Source organism: Myzus persicae, unplaced genomic scaffold (genome assembly GCF_001856785.1).
Source record: "Myzus persicae strain clone G006 unplaced genomic scaffold, MPER_G0061.0, whole genome shotgun sequence".
Taxonomy (NCBI): domain Eukaryota; kingdom Metazoa; phylum Arthropoda; class Insecta; order Hemiptera; family Aphididae; genus Myzus; species Myzus persicae.
The window spans coordinates 49,484-65,222 of NW_019103316.1; the positions used below are offsets into that span (position 1 = coordinate 49,484).

A 15,739-nucleotide genomic window follows, 5' to 3' on the forward strand; every position below is an offset into this window, starting at 1 on the left:
AAAATAATTTTTACTTTGATTAACAACCACAACAATCGACGAGTAACTAGTGGATACACTATTAAGTGTTAAAATAATCAAATTAAATTTGTCCTTTAAGCAGCCACTAACTTTATGAAGGAGCCCTAAAAATTTCACTTAGGCAACATACCTGCTGCTAGTTGCACCACAGCTACAGGTGAGATTTTTAGGACATTTACAGATGAAGGATAAATATGAAAATAGAATAAAATAGAATTGTTGTTTAGAAAAAATAATAATATTGGTATTAATGCTAGGTAAATCAGAACAATTTTTCATCTATATGAGGGTTAACCAAAGCTTCTTTTAATTTGAATGCATCAAATCATTCCATACACAATAAAATATTGTCATTTTACAAATATATGATGAACCTGGCTAAAGTTTCTTCCAGAAATCATTCTCAATATTGAGATATTTATTCTAAAAAATTGTCATCAGACACACAAAAGAAAAACATTGTAAATACATTTATTGCTCTTGTAAAAATTAAAAAGGAATATTTATATTTATTCATCATCTTCTTGATTAAATGTAAGATGTTGAGCCAATCTTTTTTCTGCTTTTTTAATTAGCTTTTCACGACCTCGTGGTTTTTTAGTTTCTTTTTGCTTGGTACACTTAATTTCTCTATCTCTTAAAATTTTATCCCAATAAAGCTTTTCTTCTTCACCTATCACAAATATCATATTAGTTTTTTAAAAATAAAATATTAAGTGAATATTAACCTGTTAATAACGTGGTTTGAGGCCATCGGTTTTCCTTGGCTATTTTTATAGCAGTTTCTGGACAATCGCATCGAACGTAAGCTTCAGAATTGTGTACAACATCAACAAACTTCACACTAGAATCAGCTTTTGCTTCAGCCTTAAAAAATAATACAAATTTTAGATGATCAAGTGTCAAGATTGAGGAAATATAATATTTATTATTATAGCAATCGAAACTTAAAATACCATAAAATCAACAGGATATTATGGAAATCATAGTAAATTTATCGGAATAAAGACACAACAAAATGCTATAAAAATGGTTTTATGGTGAAATAAAGAACACTAAGAAGCTATTAAAAAATTATAAGACATAAAACAACCGCAGTCAATAAATAGTTAAATAAAATAATATATTTGATATCAAGTAATTGTGTAACTTTTAGTTTAAATATAGTGGATGATTTTTTAGTTGCTAATACATAAAACAGTATAACATCATTTTTTACCATTTAAATTTACAACTAAATAAAAATAAACTTAAAACCCAACATAGGATTATTAAGATGTTGTAAAATGTCTTATATGATGGGTAAATAATACAATATGAAAATAAATAAATAAAAATATCATACTTTGAATATTTTATCAGACTCAATTGGATTTGTAAATGAAATTTTCAATATTACACCAGGTTCATACTTTACACGAATATCATTATTTTTTGGTAATTCTACATCTACAATTTGAATATTTGTATTGGCATCATTACTTTTCCACACATTTTCATTATACTTAGGACGCCGCAACTGAGCTTTTAATAAAGACATTTTTTGTCGTTGCATATTTAAAAATTGATTTCTTAGTTTTCTCCACTCGGTTCTAAAACACATAACAATAAAAATAAATATGAAATATGTTTAAAAATATAAAATATTTTACTTTGACATTATTCTTAGCACAGGTGAAGTTAAATTAGCATCTAATTTGACTTTTTTTCCTTTATTACGTTTTCTTTTTTTTTTTATATTTGAATCAGTATTGTTAGGCTCGATATTTAATTCTTTTTTATCATCATCACTTGTGATAATTTCTTCTGGTTTTGAAATACTGATATCAAGATTTTCAATTAAAGTTTTCTGGTTATTTTCACCATCACTAATTTCAAATGAAGAATTTTTTTGTTCACCATCCAAATCACTTTTCTTAGTTTTGTCTTTTTTCTTCTTTTTCTTACTATTTTTAATTCCAGAACTGTTTACTTGAGGTGTTTCTTTCTTCAATTTCTTTCCTTTAACATCTTCTATGCTAATAGAATGTTTTCTTTTTTTCGGAGAATTAATATTGTCAGTACTTTCATCTGCATCCTTTTTATCTTCATCTTCTTTAAAAGTAATTATACTTTGCAGTTCTTCTGGAAGGATTTTTGGTACTTCATGTAATTTTTTGTATTCCTAAATATATTTTAATTTCAATATTATTATTTCTAAATTCATATATATATATATATATATATACACATGGTTATGGGTACATTAAATTACAATGAAGGAATTTTTAATAAAATTGGCACATAATAATTAATTTATCATAGTAATTTAAACACTTTAGAACCACTGAACTTGAGTACAAAAAATAGTTTGCTTTTGCTTTTAGTATGGTGCACATTGGCTATTAAACAGTTACTAACATTTGGTGTATTGATTTGGGCCTACTTTCAGTAGGCTTTAATGCCTAATTCAATTGTTTGAATTTTAACATCTGTATATATCCACAATCTCTGGTTGGAGGGGGAGGGGTCTTCTTTTCCTAGACAGTTATTCAGCCAGAGAAGACATCTCCCGAGGCCAGGTTTGAACTGCTTAGTTTACTAGGAACTTCATCCCTAATCAAAGAAGTAAATTTATTCTACCACCCTTAAATATACATTTAAAATTTTAAAACATTCAAAACCCTAAATGGGTGTCCAAGGCCGGTGTTAATGTTGTTAAAGCACAGTAACCTGTCTTGTATTGACTTGGACTAGGCTATAGCTGTACACAATTGAAATTTGTGTTGGGTATTTAATATCGCGGCAACATGTTAACCTATGACCATGTATAAACATATATATTTTATTTTAAATACAATTTTACTTCAAGAACTTTGATGGCAGATTCTTCATTATCAAATTCAATAAATGCAAATCTTTTAATTGTTCCACTTTTAAATTTAGGCAATGAAATGTAAGCAACACTTCCATATTTTTCAAACATTGATTTAATCCAATCATGATTTGCTTTAGGAGGCAATTGTTCCTACAACATACAATAATATTCTGTTTAAATTTAATAATCTAGATAATATTAAATTTATGCAAAATGATAAATATGAAATAAGTATTCAGGATAAAAAAATATAAAATATTCATTTTTTCTCATGTTTTAATCAACCTATATACTATTATTATGTACATAAATAAACCATTATAAATGAAGATGATTTTGCAAATGTTATAGTCATTAAAATAGTCACTAACTTTATTAATGTATAAGTATTTTTATTGTTGAAGTATAATAATTCTTCAATTAAAATCTCAATAAAAGAAAAAAAAGTATTTTTATATACTGGAAAATACAATTGTTTAGAAAATAGGTAATATTACAAAAATATATATTTTATGAATATGTATAACTAACCACATATACTGTACAGCGTTCAACATCCTCGGGTTGTTTTTCTTCAATAGGCTTAATCCTATAAATTTTGGTTTTACAATCACTAACAGTTAGAACACTAGAGCTCTCTACAGCTTTAATTATATCTTCTGGATTTTTGGTTAAACTCTTAATTTTATTACAGTTCAAGAATGTGTCAATACTAATACCTACAACAATAAATAAATGATCTATTTTGGTAATTATAACTATAAAATTATGAACACCTTATAAAATATATTTTATCGAACATTGACTAACTCAGTCAAATACCGGGTAGGTAAAAATATAAAATGTACTCAATTTATTTTTAAATATCTTTGGTCTGATAAATTGGTATTTATTTACAATACAGTACACATATCCCATCAATATTTGTATGAAACCTAAGGAAGGTTAGCGAGATGGTGATATTGAACAGAGGAAAACAATATTAAATACCATATTTACCATTTCAGTACAAGTTAAACACATTTGTATGCTTTTCATTCACATAGGATTAATAAGATAAATAATATTTAATGATTTAATTGTGTGAGCATTTTATATTAAAATAATGATACTTAAAACTGTCAAATGTACTAGCTTATTCAATAGCTTTAACGATCATAATATGTATTTATTGCATCAAGACACTCACAAGTTATTTTATAACAATACAACTTACATTGACTGGTTTGCATAAGATGTCCAAAATACCTATCTTTTCTTAAATTAGCATCACTTAGATAAAATTCCAATAGTTGTTTTAAATCAGTGTAAAGCTGCTTTTTTCTTTTTCTAACTCGATTTAATGAAGATTTTAGAATATTTTCTTCAACACTTTCAATACTTATATCACTAGATGGTTCCATTCTAAAACAATAAAGAAACCAAAAACATTATGTATACATCTTACATAAAATCAAATAGTTATTAATAGTTTGATCTTGGTAGTATTATTTTCATTATTTCTTTCTTAATTCATTATTTTTAGCAAATTATAGCAATTCAATACCTAATTAATATACAAATTCTAAAAAAACATAATTTAATTATGAATATAAAAAATTGCTAAAGAGTAATGATTAATTAAGCAAATGCAAACATTTGTTCAACTTCTATATATATTTAAAATGCTTTGAAATGATTTTTTAATTTTAATATTGAGAATATTATTTAGGTTTAAGGACAATATGTAGATTAAAAATCAGATATTTATAAAAAGGTACTACTCGGTGATTATTATCAAAGACCAAAAATAACAGTAGAAGAGTGTTACCACAACAGTGAATTTGTTGTGAATCTAATAAGACATTTTTACACAAGCGAACAAAAATGGTAATTCAGTATAGTGAGTGGAGATATAGGAATTTTATTGACTTGGTAGTTATAGCATCTGTTGGTAGTTGAGATAAAGCACAAATTTTATTTGAATGGAAATTTAAATTTATAAATAAGACATAATATGTTGTAACATAGGTCTAAAAAGTAAAATAACATGAGATATATTATATAAAACAAAAAATTAAGTTAAGACATATATTCATGAGAATGAAGAAAACTGTCCATTAACAGAGCTCCAGAACATAATTTACTTAAAGTATATACCGTTTGTACACTTTATCACTCATTACCCTGTAAATATCTCTCAATTCTGTTTGCAGGAAATTTAACTAGAACAATTATATTTAGATAATTTGCTATAACTTACAATTTTGTTCATTTGTGTATTTTGAGCATTGCTAACGTACTTTTCATTTTTTTTAAATGGCAACCCCTATTTTAAATATAATTTTGGGATTGATCGAAATTTGAATAATTTTTTTTTTAATTGCACGTATTTTTTTCTTCTTAACACTGTGATGCAAACCAAAATAACTTTTAATTAAGTAATAAATCACCTACTATTTATGAATTATTAATTCATTTTATTCTTCCACATTATGAAATAACATAATTTAAAAATGTATTTTCAGGAAACAAAATTCTAAATTTCTATTTTATTATTTTTAACCATATTATAGATTTTTACTTACTGAAATTACAAAGATAAACTATTTAATAAATTGTTCAAAAGTCCTTCCGTTGTGCAGAGTGCATGCCTTAAATTGACATGAAAATTCACCACTAGATGCTAGCAGTATTTGATTTGCATTTAAGACGTTACACGAGTGTGTAATTGTATTCTTTAAATATTGAATGTTGATTGGATTGTTTATTTTAAAAACCTTGTGAATCAAAGTTTTGGACACACAAACTTTATGTCTTAAGAACATTTGTTTTGTTATAAGAACCGTTTTCTAAGGTTTTCTATCAGACTTTTCAAGTTTTTGAACATAAGTATAATGGGGATGATATGGATCTGTATATTACTGTGCATACATTCTTGTTGCTTCTCGTGCGTTTCTGTTACACTTTCCATAGATCAACAGTAACTGAACTTTTTCATGATTATTGATGTTTTAAATTTTATTCTAACAACATTTATAAACTGTAACTTTAGGACTCTGATAATGAGTCTCACAATACCTAATATGAAAATAGGTATCTAATAGCATTTTAATAGATATTGGTATATAACAAAAATAGAAAGACGAATGTTCATTATTATTTTAGATACCTAATTATGATTCTAATTGAAGGAAAAAAATAAAATAATAAAATATAAAATACCTAACACACAGTTAGAAATAAAATAAATGTTCAAGTGTTGATTTGATTACTTATGATTATACACGACGGAGGGACTTTCAAACAATTTATTGAATAGTTTATATTTGTAATTTCTGTAAATTAAATTGTAAACAAAATTTGATTGTAAAAAAAAATAAAATAGAAATAGATTTTGTTTCCTGAAAATACATAATTAAATTATGTTATTTCATAATTTGCAACAATAAAATGAAATAATAATTCATCAATAGTAAATAATTTATCACTTTAATAATAATAATTTTGATTGTGTCAGTGTCTAGAGAATTTCAAGCAATGAACGATGTACCTTTAAAAATAAACTGTCACATAAATTGATAAATAATGCAAAATGTAAAATAAACATAGTAGTAATTAAAAAGCAAATAATAGAATTCAAAATGTGTACTACCAATAAACACGATTTTTTATTTTAAACGTAAATTGGGTACTTACACGTTCGAGATCAAGAACAAGTAACAACAGTATGCTACTAGTGTCCAGTACTGACTACAAAGCGTTTGATGAGAAACCGTTAATGATATGGTCAATTTCGGTTAAATCACTTTCACACGACTGACATTTCAACGTTTGCAATCTGCAATCAGCAGTATCATTGTTGGTGAATGGCGATCATAGATAAGTATAATTATATAATAATGGCGATTAAACATTGACGTTCAAAACTTCAAACCGGCAGCCGGGTATCAAACATTCAAATTTCAAACTATCAGCAATCAACTATCGTCTATCATGGCGGGTTCAGCGAGATAAAGGATAATAATATGTAATATGTAATATTACTAATTTTGTGTTTTTGGCATACCTAATACCTATCTATTATACATTTGTTTGTGGACAATTTGGTATTCACATCTTTGTCAAATACGTATACGAGTATGGGAAATACTGCGAATAAATACTTACACTTTGAATTTGATGATGTTCGGAGGTTATATACTAATATATTATAATCATTAATATTTAATAGTATAATATCTTATATTATAGATCACTGGGCCAGTTGGGACGGTCCAAGTGTCCAACATTCAGACTCACTATCACTTCAGAACAATAGCTTATCTATTCTGTGCTCACTATGACACAATTTATATAGTGTGTTTATTGAGTAGTGAATATATTATAATATCAGTATATATATTGTATTGTGAACCGTTTCGAGACCCCTAGAAAACTACATAAGTAGATACTAGAAAGGATAGGCCATAGATACACATTGAATAAATCAGACCGTGGTCTGTGATAATAATTAATAGAGTCCTAATAGAAATTCTATCAACAAAGTTTTTCCTGCGGTCTCCGACTAAACGGACAAGCTTAAAGGTAACCAAATCGCGGGATACAAAATTCCTTTTCCCATCGCTGGCGTTACTAGACTTGATAAAAATCAGGGTTTACAGCGACTGATAACAGCCCAGCCAAAAATTTTTTTTAGAACGAAAATGTTCTTGACGAAATTTTGGTTACCAAATTCTTCCGATTTGGTAAGTTTAACATAACATGTTCAGTGCTCATTAAGTGCTCTTTAATTTTTCTAAAGTTATCCACGAAAGACCAACCGAAATGACACACAACGATTTTCTTTGGATGCTGTGAACCTACATCATTTGCAGTGACCTATTAAAGATAATATATAAACAAATATCAAAGGTGATTGTAATATGTAGTTAGTTAGGTGATTGCATAAGTACGTTTTTGCCTCGTGTATATAAACAAATCCTTTCTGCTAAGGTTCAATTATGAGAGTAGTAGCATTAATCAGTGGCGGTAAGGATAGCTGTTATAACATGATGCAGTGTATAGCGGCAGGCCATGACATTGTTGCATTGGCCAACCTAAAACCACAAAGTAAAGGTAAGTTGTGTTATTTAGGTCTTAAATCATGTATAATACATGTGGCAAGTTTGTATTCGATGTATTAAAAATATATATGTTTTTATAAACATTTTTTTCAACAATAACAGATGAGTTGGATAGCTACATGTATCAAAGTGTTGGCCACCAAGCAGTAGAATTATATGCAGAAGCAATGGGACTCCCATTGTTCAGGCAACGAACAAACGGGGTTGCATTGCAACAAGAGAAAATTTATACTCATACTCCCGAAGATGAAGTTGAAGATTTGTTTGATCTCCTTGCTAATATTAAAGTATTTAGTCTATTATACAAGCATTAAGTAATATTAAATGTTGTATTTTTTCTTATTCAATAATTTTTAAATTTAGACACAAATTGAATTTGATGGTGTAGCTGTGGGTGCAATACTTTCTGATTATCAGCGTTTGCGTGTTGAAGATGTGTAGGTTGACTGATATTTACAATATACCTTCAAGGAATCCTAATAAATTGTAAAGAATATTTCATAATTTCTAGATGTTCAAGATTAGGTATTTGCTCACTGTCATATTTGTGGCGTCGTGATCAAAAAGAACTGTTACAGGAAATGATTGATTGCAATATTGAAGCAATTGTTATTAAAGTAGCAGCACTTGGATTAGACCCTACAAAACATTTGGGATTGCGAATTGATAAACTAATGCCACATTTAGTTAAAATGGTAATGAGGAATATTTATTATTTTCTATATATTTGTAATTAGATATATATATGTGTGTTTACATATATATATATATATAAATATATATTTATATATTCACTATTGCATGACTAACATGCTACTCCAATAATGGAGGTTCTAGAAATGCATTTCATAAGTCAATATTTTTAGGGAATGTTAGTCTCTGTATGCCTGATTAGTGGCGATTTTTTAATTTCTTTACAATAAGTTTGATACACATTATGCAAGTTATACTACCATTTATTTCTAGATTAGGTTTAGCAATAGGAGTTTAGTAGTTTGATTATTAATTATTTATTATGGATTACCTTTTTTAATTTTTGGGAATAAAAACATTAAATAAATTATGAAATATTTTATATTTGATGCTCACTTCTTTTCTATTGCCATATTAAGGTGGGATATAAGAATAGGTGTCTGTTATATTAATTTTTATTGAGTGTAATACGTATCTGACACAGTGGAGATGAATTGGGGTTCTTCCCGTTTTCTCCTTGACTTTTGTGTTGGTTTCCAGAATGAAAAATATGGCTTAAATATATGTGGCGAAGGTGGAGAATACGAAACGTTCACTCTAGACTGCCCTTTGTTCACCAAATCGGTGATCATGTAAGTATACAAATAAATCCACACACTTGATCACAAACATATTTAAATACAACATTTTTTACCATGTAAATTCCAGTGATCAATGTTGTTATAGTGGACAACATTCTAGTTTTAGAAAACAACATAGAATTGTTTGATATTAGTTCTTACTTGAGAATTATTTTTATTTCATCATCTATGATTAGAAAAAAAATAGGTGGATTTTTTATTACCTAGTTGAAAGCAGTTTAATAAATTGTTACATTTTATTATTATTATTATTATTATTATTATTATTATAATTATTATAATAATAATATTTATTTTTTTATTTTATTTTTTTGATAGAAATATTTCATAATATCTATATACATATATAATATATTTACATACATTACACATAATACAATATGTTTATACATTAGTTCATTGTTCTAACATTATCAATATTAATAATACATTTTAATTATAATTAATAGATATATTATATTGATATAATAATATTATATATTATAGCTGCTTATTATTTTACAATTTTTATTATACTTAAATATTATTACACAAATATGTTCCACACAAAATAAATAACCTGCAATATGTTATTATTTTATTAAACTCAATGAGATAATATATATTTTTTTTAATCATAAATATTTTAAACAGATTATGTAATAAATGGTGCAAATGTTTCATTAGAAATATTGCTTTGATATTTTTCAGTGAAGAGTTTGAAACTGTGATGCATACCAACGACACTATTGCTCCTGTGGGATATATAAATTTTAAAAAATTTTGCTTGTTAAAAAAACCGGTTGGTAAAATTTTAAATTTAAGTTATGGTTAGGTATTTTGATTAGAAAAATCTATAACATTTAAATAATATGTGGATTATTTATTCAAACATTTTTTTTTTCTTTAAGAATGTTGATGAGAATCAAAGTTTTCGTGATCGTATGGCTTGTTATCGAGTACGCAGCCCCTTAGCTCATTTGTTGGACTTGGATGATTTAGAAATTGACCTTGGTACTGTTACTGATGGTGACAATTTTGATGATGATGCGTCTGAAAATAATAGTATCATTATTGACCAGACTGATGGTCAAGTATGTTTTGGGGAACTTGTAGAGACAGATTCTGTGTCTTGTATTGGCTATCCAAATGGCTGGACTTGGATTAATTCATTAACTGGTTATTGGGTTGGTGATAAATCTCCACTTATAGTTGCTCTTGAGAGATTAAGAGGTAATTGTATTTATAATTTAATAATGTATGTAGTGTCTTATATTACTTATATACTTGACATAGGTATAATTTAAACCATGATGTCAAGCTGACATTATTTTAACTATCAAAAATTTGATTTCAATTAAAATACATCATTTTAATTCTACTATTTGTTTCAATAAGTTGAGGTTAAGTACTAAATATGCCAAATATTTTTAATCAACTAAATCATATTTTGTATCTTAAATTAAAAATTAACAATGCATATAGAATTAGTGTATATCTGTATATACCTATATTTATATTATATTACATATTGTTCAAACAATTGTATTAAAAAAAAATTCTCAAGAAACTAATTTAATCATATTTGTATTTTTTTTTTTGTTTGAATATATAGATTTATTGCAGGAAAGAAATTTAGAGTTAACTGACATTGTGGCTGTTACTTTATATGTTCGTGACATGACTGAGTTTCTTAATATGAATGCACAATATGCTTCAATAATGTGTAGAATTAGTCCTCCTGTGAGAGTTTGTGTTGAAATACCTCTTTCAGAGTACACACCTATTCTTATGGATGTAGTTGCTTATAAACCACCATCCAAGTCATCCTCAAATTCAAACCTCCCATCAATGTCCAAACATACAATGCATGTACAAAGTATATCTCATTGGGCGCCTGCTAATATTGGACCATATAGCCAAGCTATTCGAGTAAGTTTATTATTTATTATGTGTATAATATAATATTATTACAGGCATTTGTTTATGATGCAATTTATTTATAAGTTATAACAAACTAAAACTTTTTATTTCTATTATCCATCAATACTAGTATTTATTGTCTAAGATATATAAAAGTGTTTGACTGTATGCCGGATGTTTCTTAAATTTATTTTGTATGATTGTGATTTTTAGATTACTTATCATATTTTTAACCTATAATTTTAGGTTGGTGATATTATTTATGTTGCTGGACAGATTGCTCTAGTCCCAGGTACATTGAGTATTGTTGAGGGTGGAATCAGGCAACAATGTCGACTATCATTACGGCATGTTAGCAGAATTATTAAAGCAGTTGATCCTAATACACAACTTAGAGATGTTGTTCAAGTAAATTTTCATTCACATGTAATATATTTTTGGTTTTGAAGTTTTCGACTTAAATATTTATTTTTAGGGCATATGTTATGTAACTCACACCAAATATATTCATGCTGCTAGAACTGAATGGGAAAAAAGGACAAACAATGCTATCGTTGATTATATAGTAGTATCACGGCTACCAAAAAATGCTATTGTAGAATGGCATTTATGGGCACATAGACATAATGCTAGATTTGAGTGTAAGTATTATATGTAATGCTCACCCCCATTTTTCTTAAATAATGAATTTATTTAAACTCTTCTTTTGAAATTATTAAATATAAACTCTTTAAAGTTCTTGAATTTTTAGTACTACTTTAAGAAGAGTGTCCTGTTATAACACAAACTTGTTTTTCATTCGAAACCCCTTTTTATACTATAAATTATTTTTGAAAATTCTGATGTAACTGATTCAAAATTTGAATCAATAATTTTTTAGTTATTAAAATATTTGTACTAAGGATAGAATAGTCTTTAATACAAAAATATGAAATAGATATAATATTGGAAATATTATTTACTATACTTGGGCCATTTTTACAAATTATTAATTTTAAAATCACCATAACTTGGGAACCGGTGGCAGTATTGTGACAAACAGTTCCCACCCGGGTCCCTATCTTATAAATCTATTACCTTTTATCTTTAACACACAAAGTTAAATAATTCAAAAATTACTCGTTCTAATTTTGATTCTAATGCTTCAAATTATTCAAAAGAATTATTCACTGAATAATTTAAAATTGACAATAGAAGGAAAGTTTTCATTTAAAAAACAGAAGTTTGTATCTCGACAGAACACCTTTAGTACTCCAAGATCTCAAGAATTTGATAATTTGAGAATTCCAAAGTTTAGATTTTAAACTAACTACATTATTGAAGAAAAAAGGGAGGGGGGCTTGATGAATCTCTCTGTTTGATGTATTAAAAAGTTAATATTTTTTGAAAAAAATTTATGTATTCTATTTTTATATTTTTTTAGATGAAGAAACTGGTTGTTGTGTTGATAATTATAGGGTGTCAATACGTCGACGTTGGAACTATGAAAACAATGTGGCTGCAATTGTTACATATATTTCATCTGGTACTCATTAAATTGAAAACAAGAATACAACAAAATATTATAAACCATTATTTTATTTCAGGATCATGCACTTCACTATCAGCTATAACTGATTCATTAGAGACATCTACTGAATCTATATCTGCCATTGGTCTAGAGGAGGCTTTCCGTTATTCATTAAAACGACTGCTGCGTGGAGAACCAACTTCAACACCAACTGATGCTATTTGTTCGTTACGAATATTTTACAAAGTATCGCAAGATCAAAAACCTATATGTCGACAACTTATCAATGCTACATTGAATAATTTAAAAGCTGAATATCGAATAGCTGCTACTGTCATACCTGTATTACATTTGCATCATCCCAATACATTTGTATCAATCTGTGCGCTGAGGCATAATACCTGAGATTCATTACTATACAATAATTGACATAATCGCACACTAGAATAAGGAACAAAGACAATGGCCAGCTGTTCCATTAATAAATAATAATAATCAGCTTCATATAAATATTTTATAAACCTGTGTATAATAATGGCTGAATATGTATTAGATTAAATTCTTAAAATTTGCAGTCAATAATATTCTAGGTAAAATATTTAATTTATATAATTTGTTTAAATATCTCAGTTAAACAGTCCGTCCGGTTAAACTAAAAAATTTTCGTAGCTGTGCTTTACCCAAAATAATTTATTTGCTCAAATACAATTTGTTTAAAACATTATTTATAATTACTTATTTGGTTTGCTATTCATAAATTAGTAATACTTAAATTTTTTAATTAAAAATATTTGTACTAAAACAGCCTACATCTATTGATATACATATGTTTTTTGATTTTCCCTCACTAAGAAAAAAATTCTCTGTTGATCTTGCAAAATTGTTATAAAAATTATACATTTAAAACTAAATTTGCCATTAAAGTTCTTTATTACATAAATATAGCATTATTTATTATTATTACTGGAATTAGTTGTACAATACTTGCACCTATTAAAAAAAATATGTCTACATTAATATTACTATATCAGTAATAGTTAAAGACTGATTAAGATACTATTACTAAAAAAAAAAAATAAAAACAAACTTAAAGGATGTCAGCACACTATTTGTTTTTATCTCTGGTCCGTATTCAACATGGTATATTTTCATTTAGTAGAACCAAATTTGTGTTATTAACTTTAATATTAAAGCGATTTAAACTATTATCAAACTATTAAAATTTGAAGTAATCTGTGTTTGTAATTCAACTTTTTAAAAATGTTTCGGTTTAAAATGCTCAAATCTTCTTTTAAAATTTAAATGTTGTTAAAAAACCAACATATTAACATAGATAATGTTCTTAACTTTAAGTTTAATAATAGATAAATTTACTATACAAAATCTAACAACACAAGGTTGTTTCCGCTTAGTACTTGACAAGAAACTTTGATAAATTGGTGTTCAAATTACATACCTGAGTTATTGATCCAGAATTGAAGAGAAATTGTACAATGAAATTAAAAATCTACAAATAAGTAATTAATAATTTACTTATCTTCTATATGTAGTGCATCTACTACATCTGTGATTTGCGATCAGTGATAAATTTGTTTGGTTACTCAATAGGAGCCAAAAATATTTTCATTTCAAACATGCAATACTGAACATTATGCAGTGATAATAATAAGCGCCTATGTTCAAGCTTTTACAAATAATCTTAAGTCTACATTATGTACCTACCGTTTGATAATTTTTGTCCTCAATCGCCAAAAACTCAAGAGCTTTTTTCAACATTTCCAAGAAAATTAGATACCAAAAAAAGCGTGTAAGTGAATGTTGCTTAGCTGGTGAATGGTATTAAATTTGAATTTAATGATATACTATCATTGTACACAAAAAACGATTCTGAGCTGAGACGCTATGTCAGTCTAAGATATTTTATATTGTTATTATACTTATTATTAATATGGTAGTAGCTGGATAAAATTCATTTTTCCCAAAAAAAATACATCTGAAAAGTCATTGTGTGTATAAAATATAATAATATCCTTTAAACATTTCAAGTAAGTGCCCACAAATAATATTTTTAATTTACAACAAAATAGAAACAACATAAATCTGTGATTGTGAATGTAAAATTGAACATAAAAAAACGACTTAAATATCTTTAGATTTTTTGGTTACAAAATAGCCTGCTGCGTGGAACTGTTTTTCATTTTGAACCCTTAGCTATAAAAGCTGAAAATGTATAAAACTATTTGTAAAATGTTGTCAACATTTGAACCTTAAATGCTCGTAAAAAAAATCGCGCATATTTATTTTTAATAATTTTCAACCGATATTATAAATATATATCAGGAGTTGTGTATTAAATGCTCAAGCCTTTTGACCTAACAAATAAAATTTTTATTGACAATTATAGAGAAAAACTAAACAATTTAAAAAATTTAAAAGGTCCGTAAACAGCTTAAATGAGTCAAAATATTTTGAAAATTGTATGTTTTAAATTGTATATAAAACGCTAACACAAACATTCAGTGAAAATTGCATGTACCTATTTACGATATTTTTTTTTTGTTACATTTAAAATCAAAATCTAATTTTTTTCAAAAACCGGGCTTCCGTAAAAATTCCCGGTATCCCTGACGCTTTTGAAAACTATTAAGAATTTTTTACTTTTGAACCAACAATGTACCACCTAGATTCACTTTCCTACCAGAAATGTTTCTTTCCCACAGGCAGCCGTGCTGGTACTTTTATTATTTGTAACCACTTATATGCGTGAAACGAGGTTCTCAACCTGTGTATCCACAAAAACAAAATACCGCAACAGACTTGATGACGTACCTTATATTATGATAATACAATTTTCATAAATTTAGCGCAATATTAAGATTGTTTATAATAATACAAATCAATTTCACTCATTTCATTACATTTTTTTATAAAAAAATATTTTTTGAATTAAAAACCGTATTCAAAATTGTTATTATAAATTTTAGTGCAAATAATCCTTACATAAGATGAC

The 15,739-nt window shown here is 26.7% G+C and overlaps 2 protein-coding genes across 3 annotated transcripts; one reads left to right on the plus strand and one right to left on the minus strand.

Annotated features, from left to right (window-relative positions):
* Positions 1-237: 237 nt before the first annotated feature.
* LOC111034277 (la-related protein 7) lies at positions 238-7,163 on the minus strand. Of its 2 annotated transcripts, XM_022315409.1 has the most exons (9): positions 7,028-7,163; positions 6,557-6,698; positions 4,095-4,282; positions 3,410-3,597; positions 2,867-3,028; positions 1,674-2,185; positions 1,367-1,613; positions 750-888; positions 240-694 (listed from the first exon to the last, which is right to left on the minus strand). In XM_022315409.1, the coding sequence occupies exons 3-9, from the start codon at positions 4,279-4,281 to the stop codon at positions 531-533; spliced, it is 1,599 nt and encodes a 532-aa protein (XP_022171101.1). In that variant the 5' UTR covers position 4,282; positions 6,557-6,698; positions 7,028-7,163; the 3' UTR covers positions 240-530. The 2 variants fall into 2 exon arrangements, with proteins under 2 accessions (XP_022171102.1, XP_022171101.1); XM_022315410.1 differs by lacking the exons at positions 6,557-6,698; positions 7,028-7,163 and adding an exon at positions 5,121-5,225 and having other exon boundaries at positions 238-694.
* A 234-nt stretch (positions 7,164-7,397) lies between these two features.
* On the plus strand, positions 7,398-13,463 carry LOC111034275 (diphthine--ammonia ligase). Its single transcript, XM_022315408.1, has 14 exons — positions 7,398-7,605; positions 7,662-7,771; positions 7,853-7,975; positions 8,086-8,270; positions 8,347-8,420; positions 8,495-8,678; positions 9,217-9,308; positions 10,008-10,098; positions 10,208-10,529; positions 10,912-11,228; positions 11,466-11,627; positions 11,695-11,860; positions 12,643-12,744; positions 12,806-13,463. Exons 3-14 carry the CDS (start codon positions 7,861-7,863, stop codon positions 13,132-13,134), a joined length of 2,139 nt encoding a protein of 712 aa, XP_022171100.1. The 5' UTR covers positions 7,398-7,605; positions 7,662-7,771; positions 7,853-7,860; the 3' UTR covers positions 13,135-13,463.
* The last annotated feature ends 2,276 nt before the right edge of the window (positions 13,464-15,739 follow it).

What these genes read in the sequence shown, in the direction of transcription:
- LOC111034275 (XM_022315408.1), top strand. Translation starts at nt 7,861, where the DNA reads ATGAGAGTAGTAGCATTAATCAGTGGCGGTAAGGATAGCTGTTATAAC. An exon ending in ATCTCCTTGCTAATATTAAA is followed by an intron (nt 8,271 to 8,346) that starts GTATTTAGTCTA and finishes TTTTAAATTTAG; the next exon opens with ACACAAATTGAATTTGATGG. An exon ending in TGCTCTTGAGAGATTAAGAG is followed by an intron (nt 10,530 to 10,911) that starts GTAATTGTATTT and finishes TTGAATATATAG; the next exon opens with ATTTATTGCAGGAAAGAAAT.
- LOC111034277 (XM_022315410.1), bottom strand. Translation starts at nt 4,281, where the DNA reads ATGGAACCATCTAGTGATATAAGTATTGAAAGTGTTGAAGAAAATATT. An exon ending in GTGCTAAGAATAATGTCAAA is followed by an intron (nt 1,614 to 1,673) that starts GTAAAATATTTT and finishes TATGTGTTTTAG; the next exon opens with AACCGAGTGGAGAAAACTAA. An exon ending in TCAAACCACGTTATTAACAG is followed by an intron (nt 695 to 749) that starts GTTAATATTCAC and finishes TATTTGTGATAG; the next exon opens with GTGAAGAAGAAAAGCTTTAT.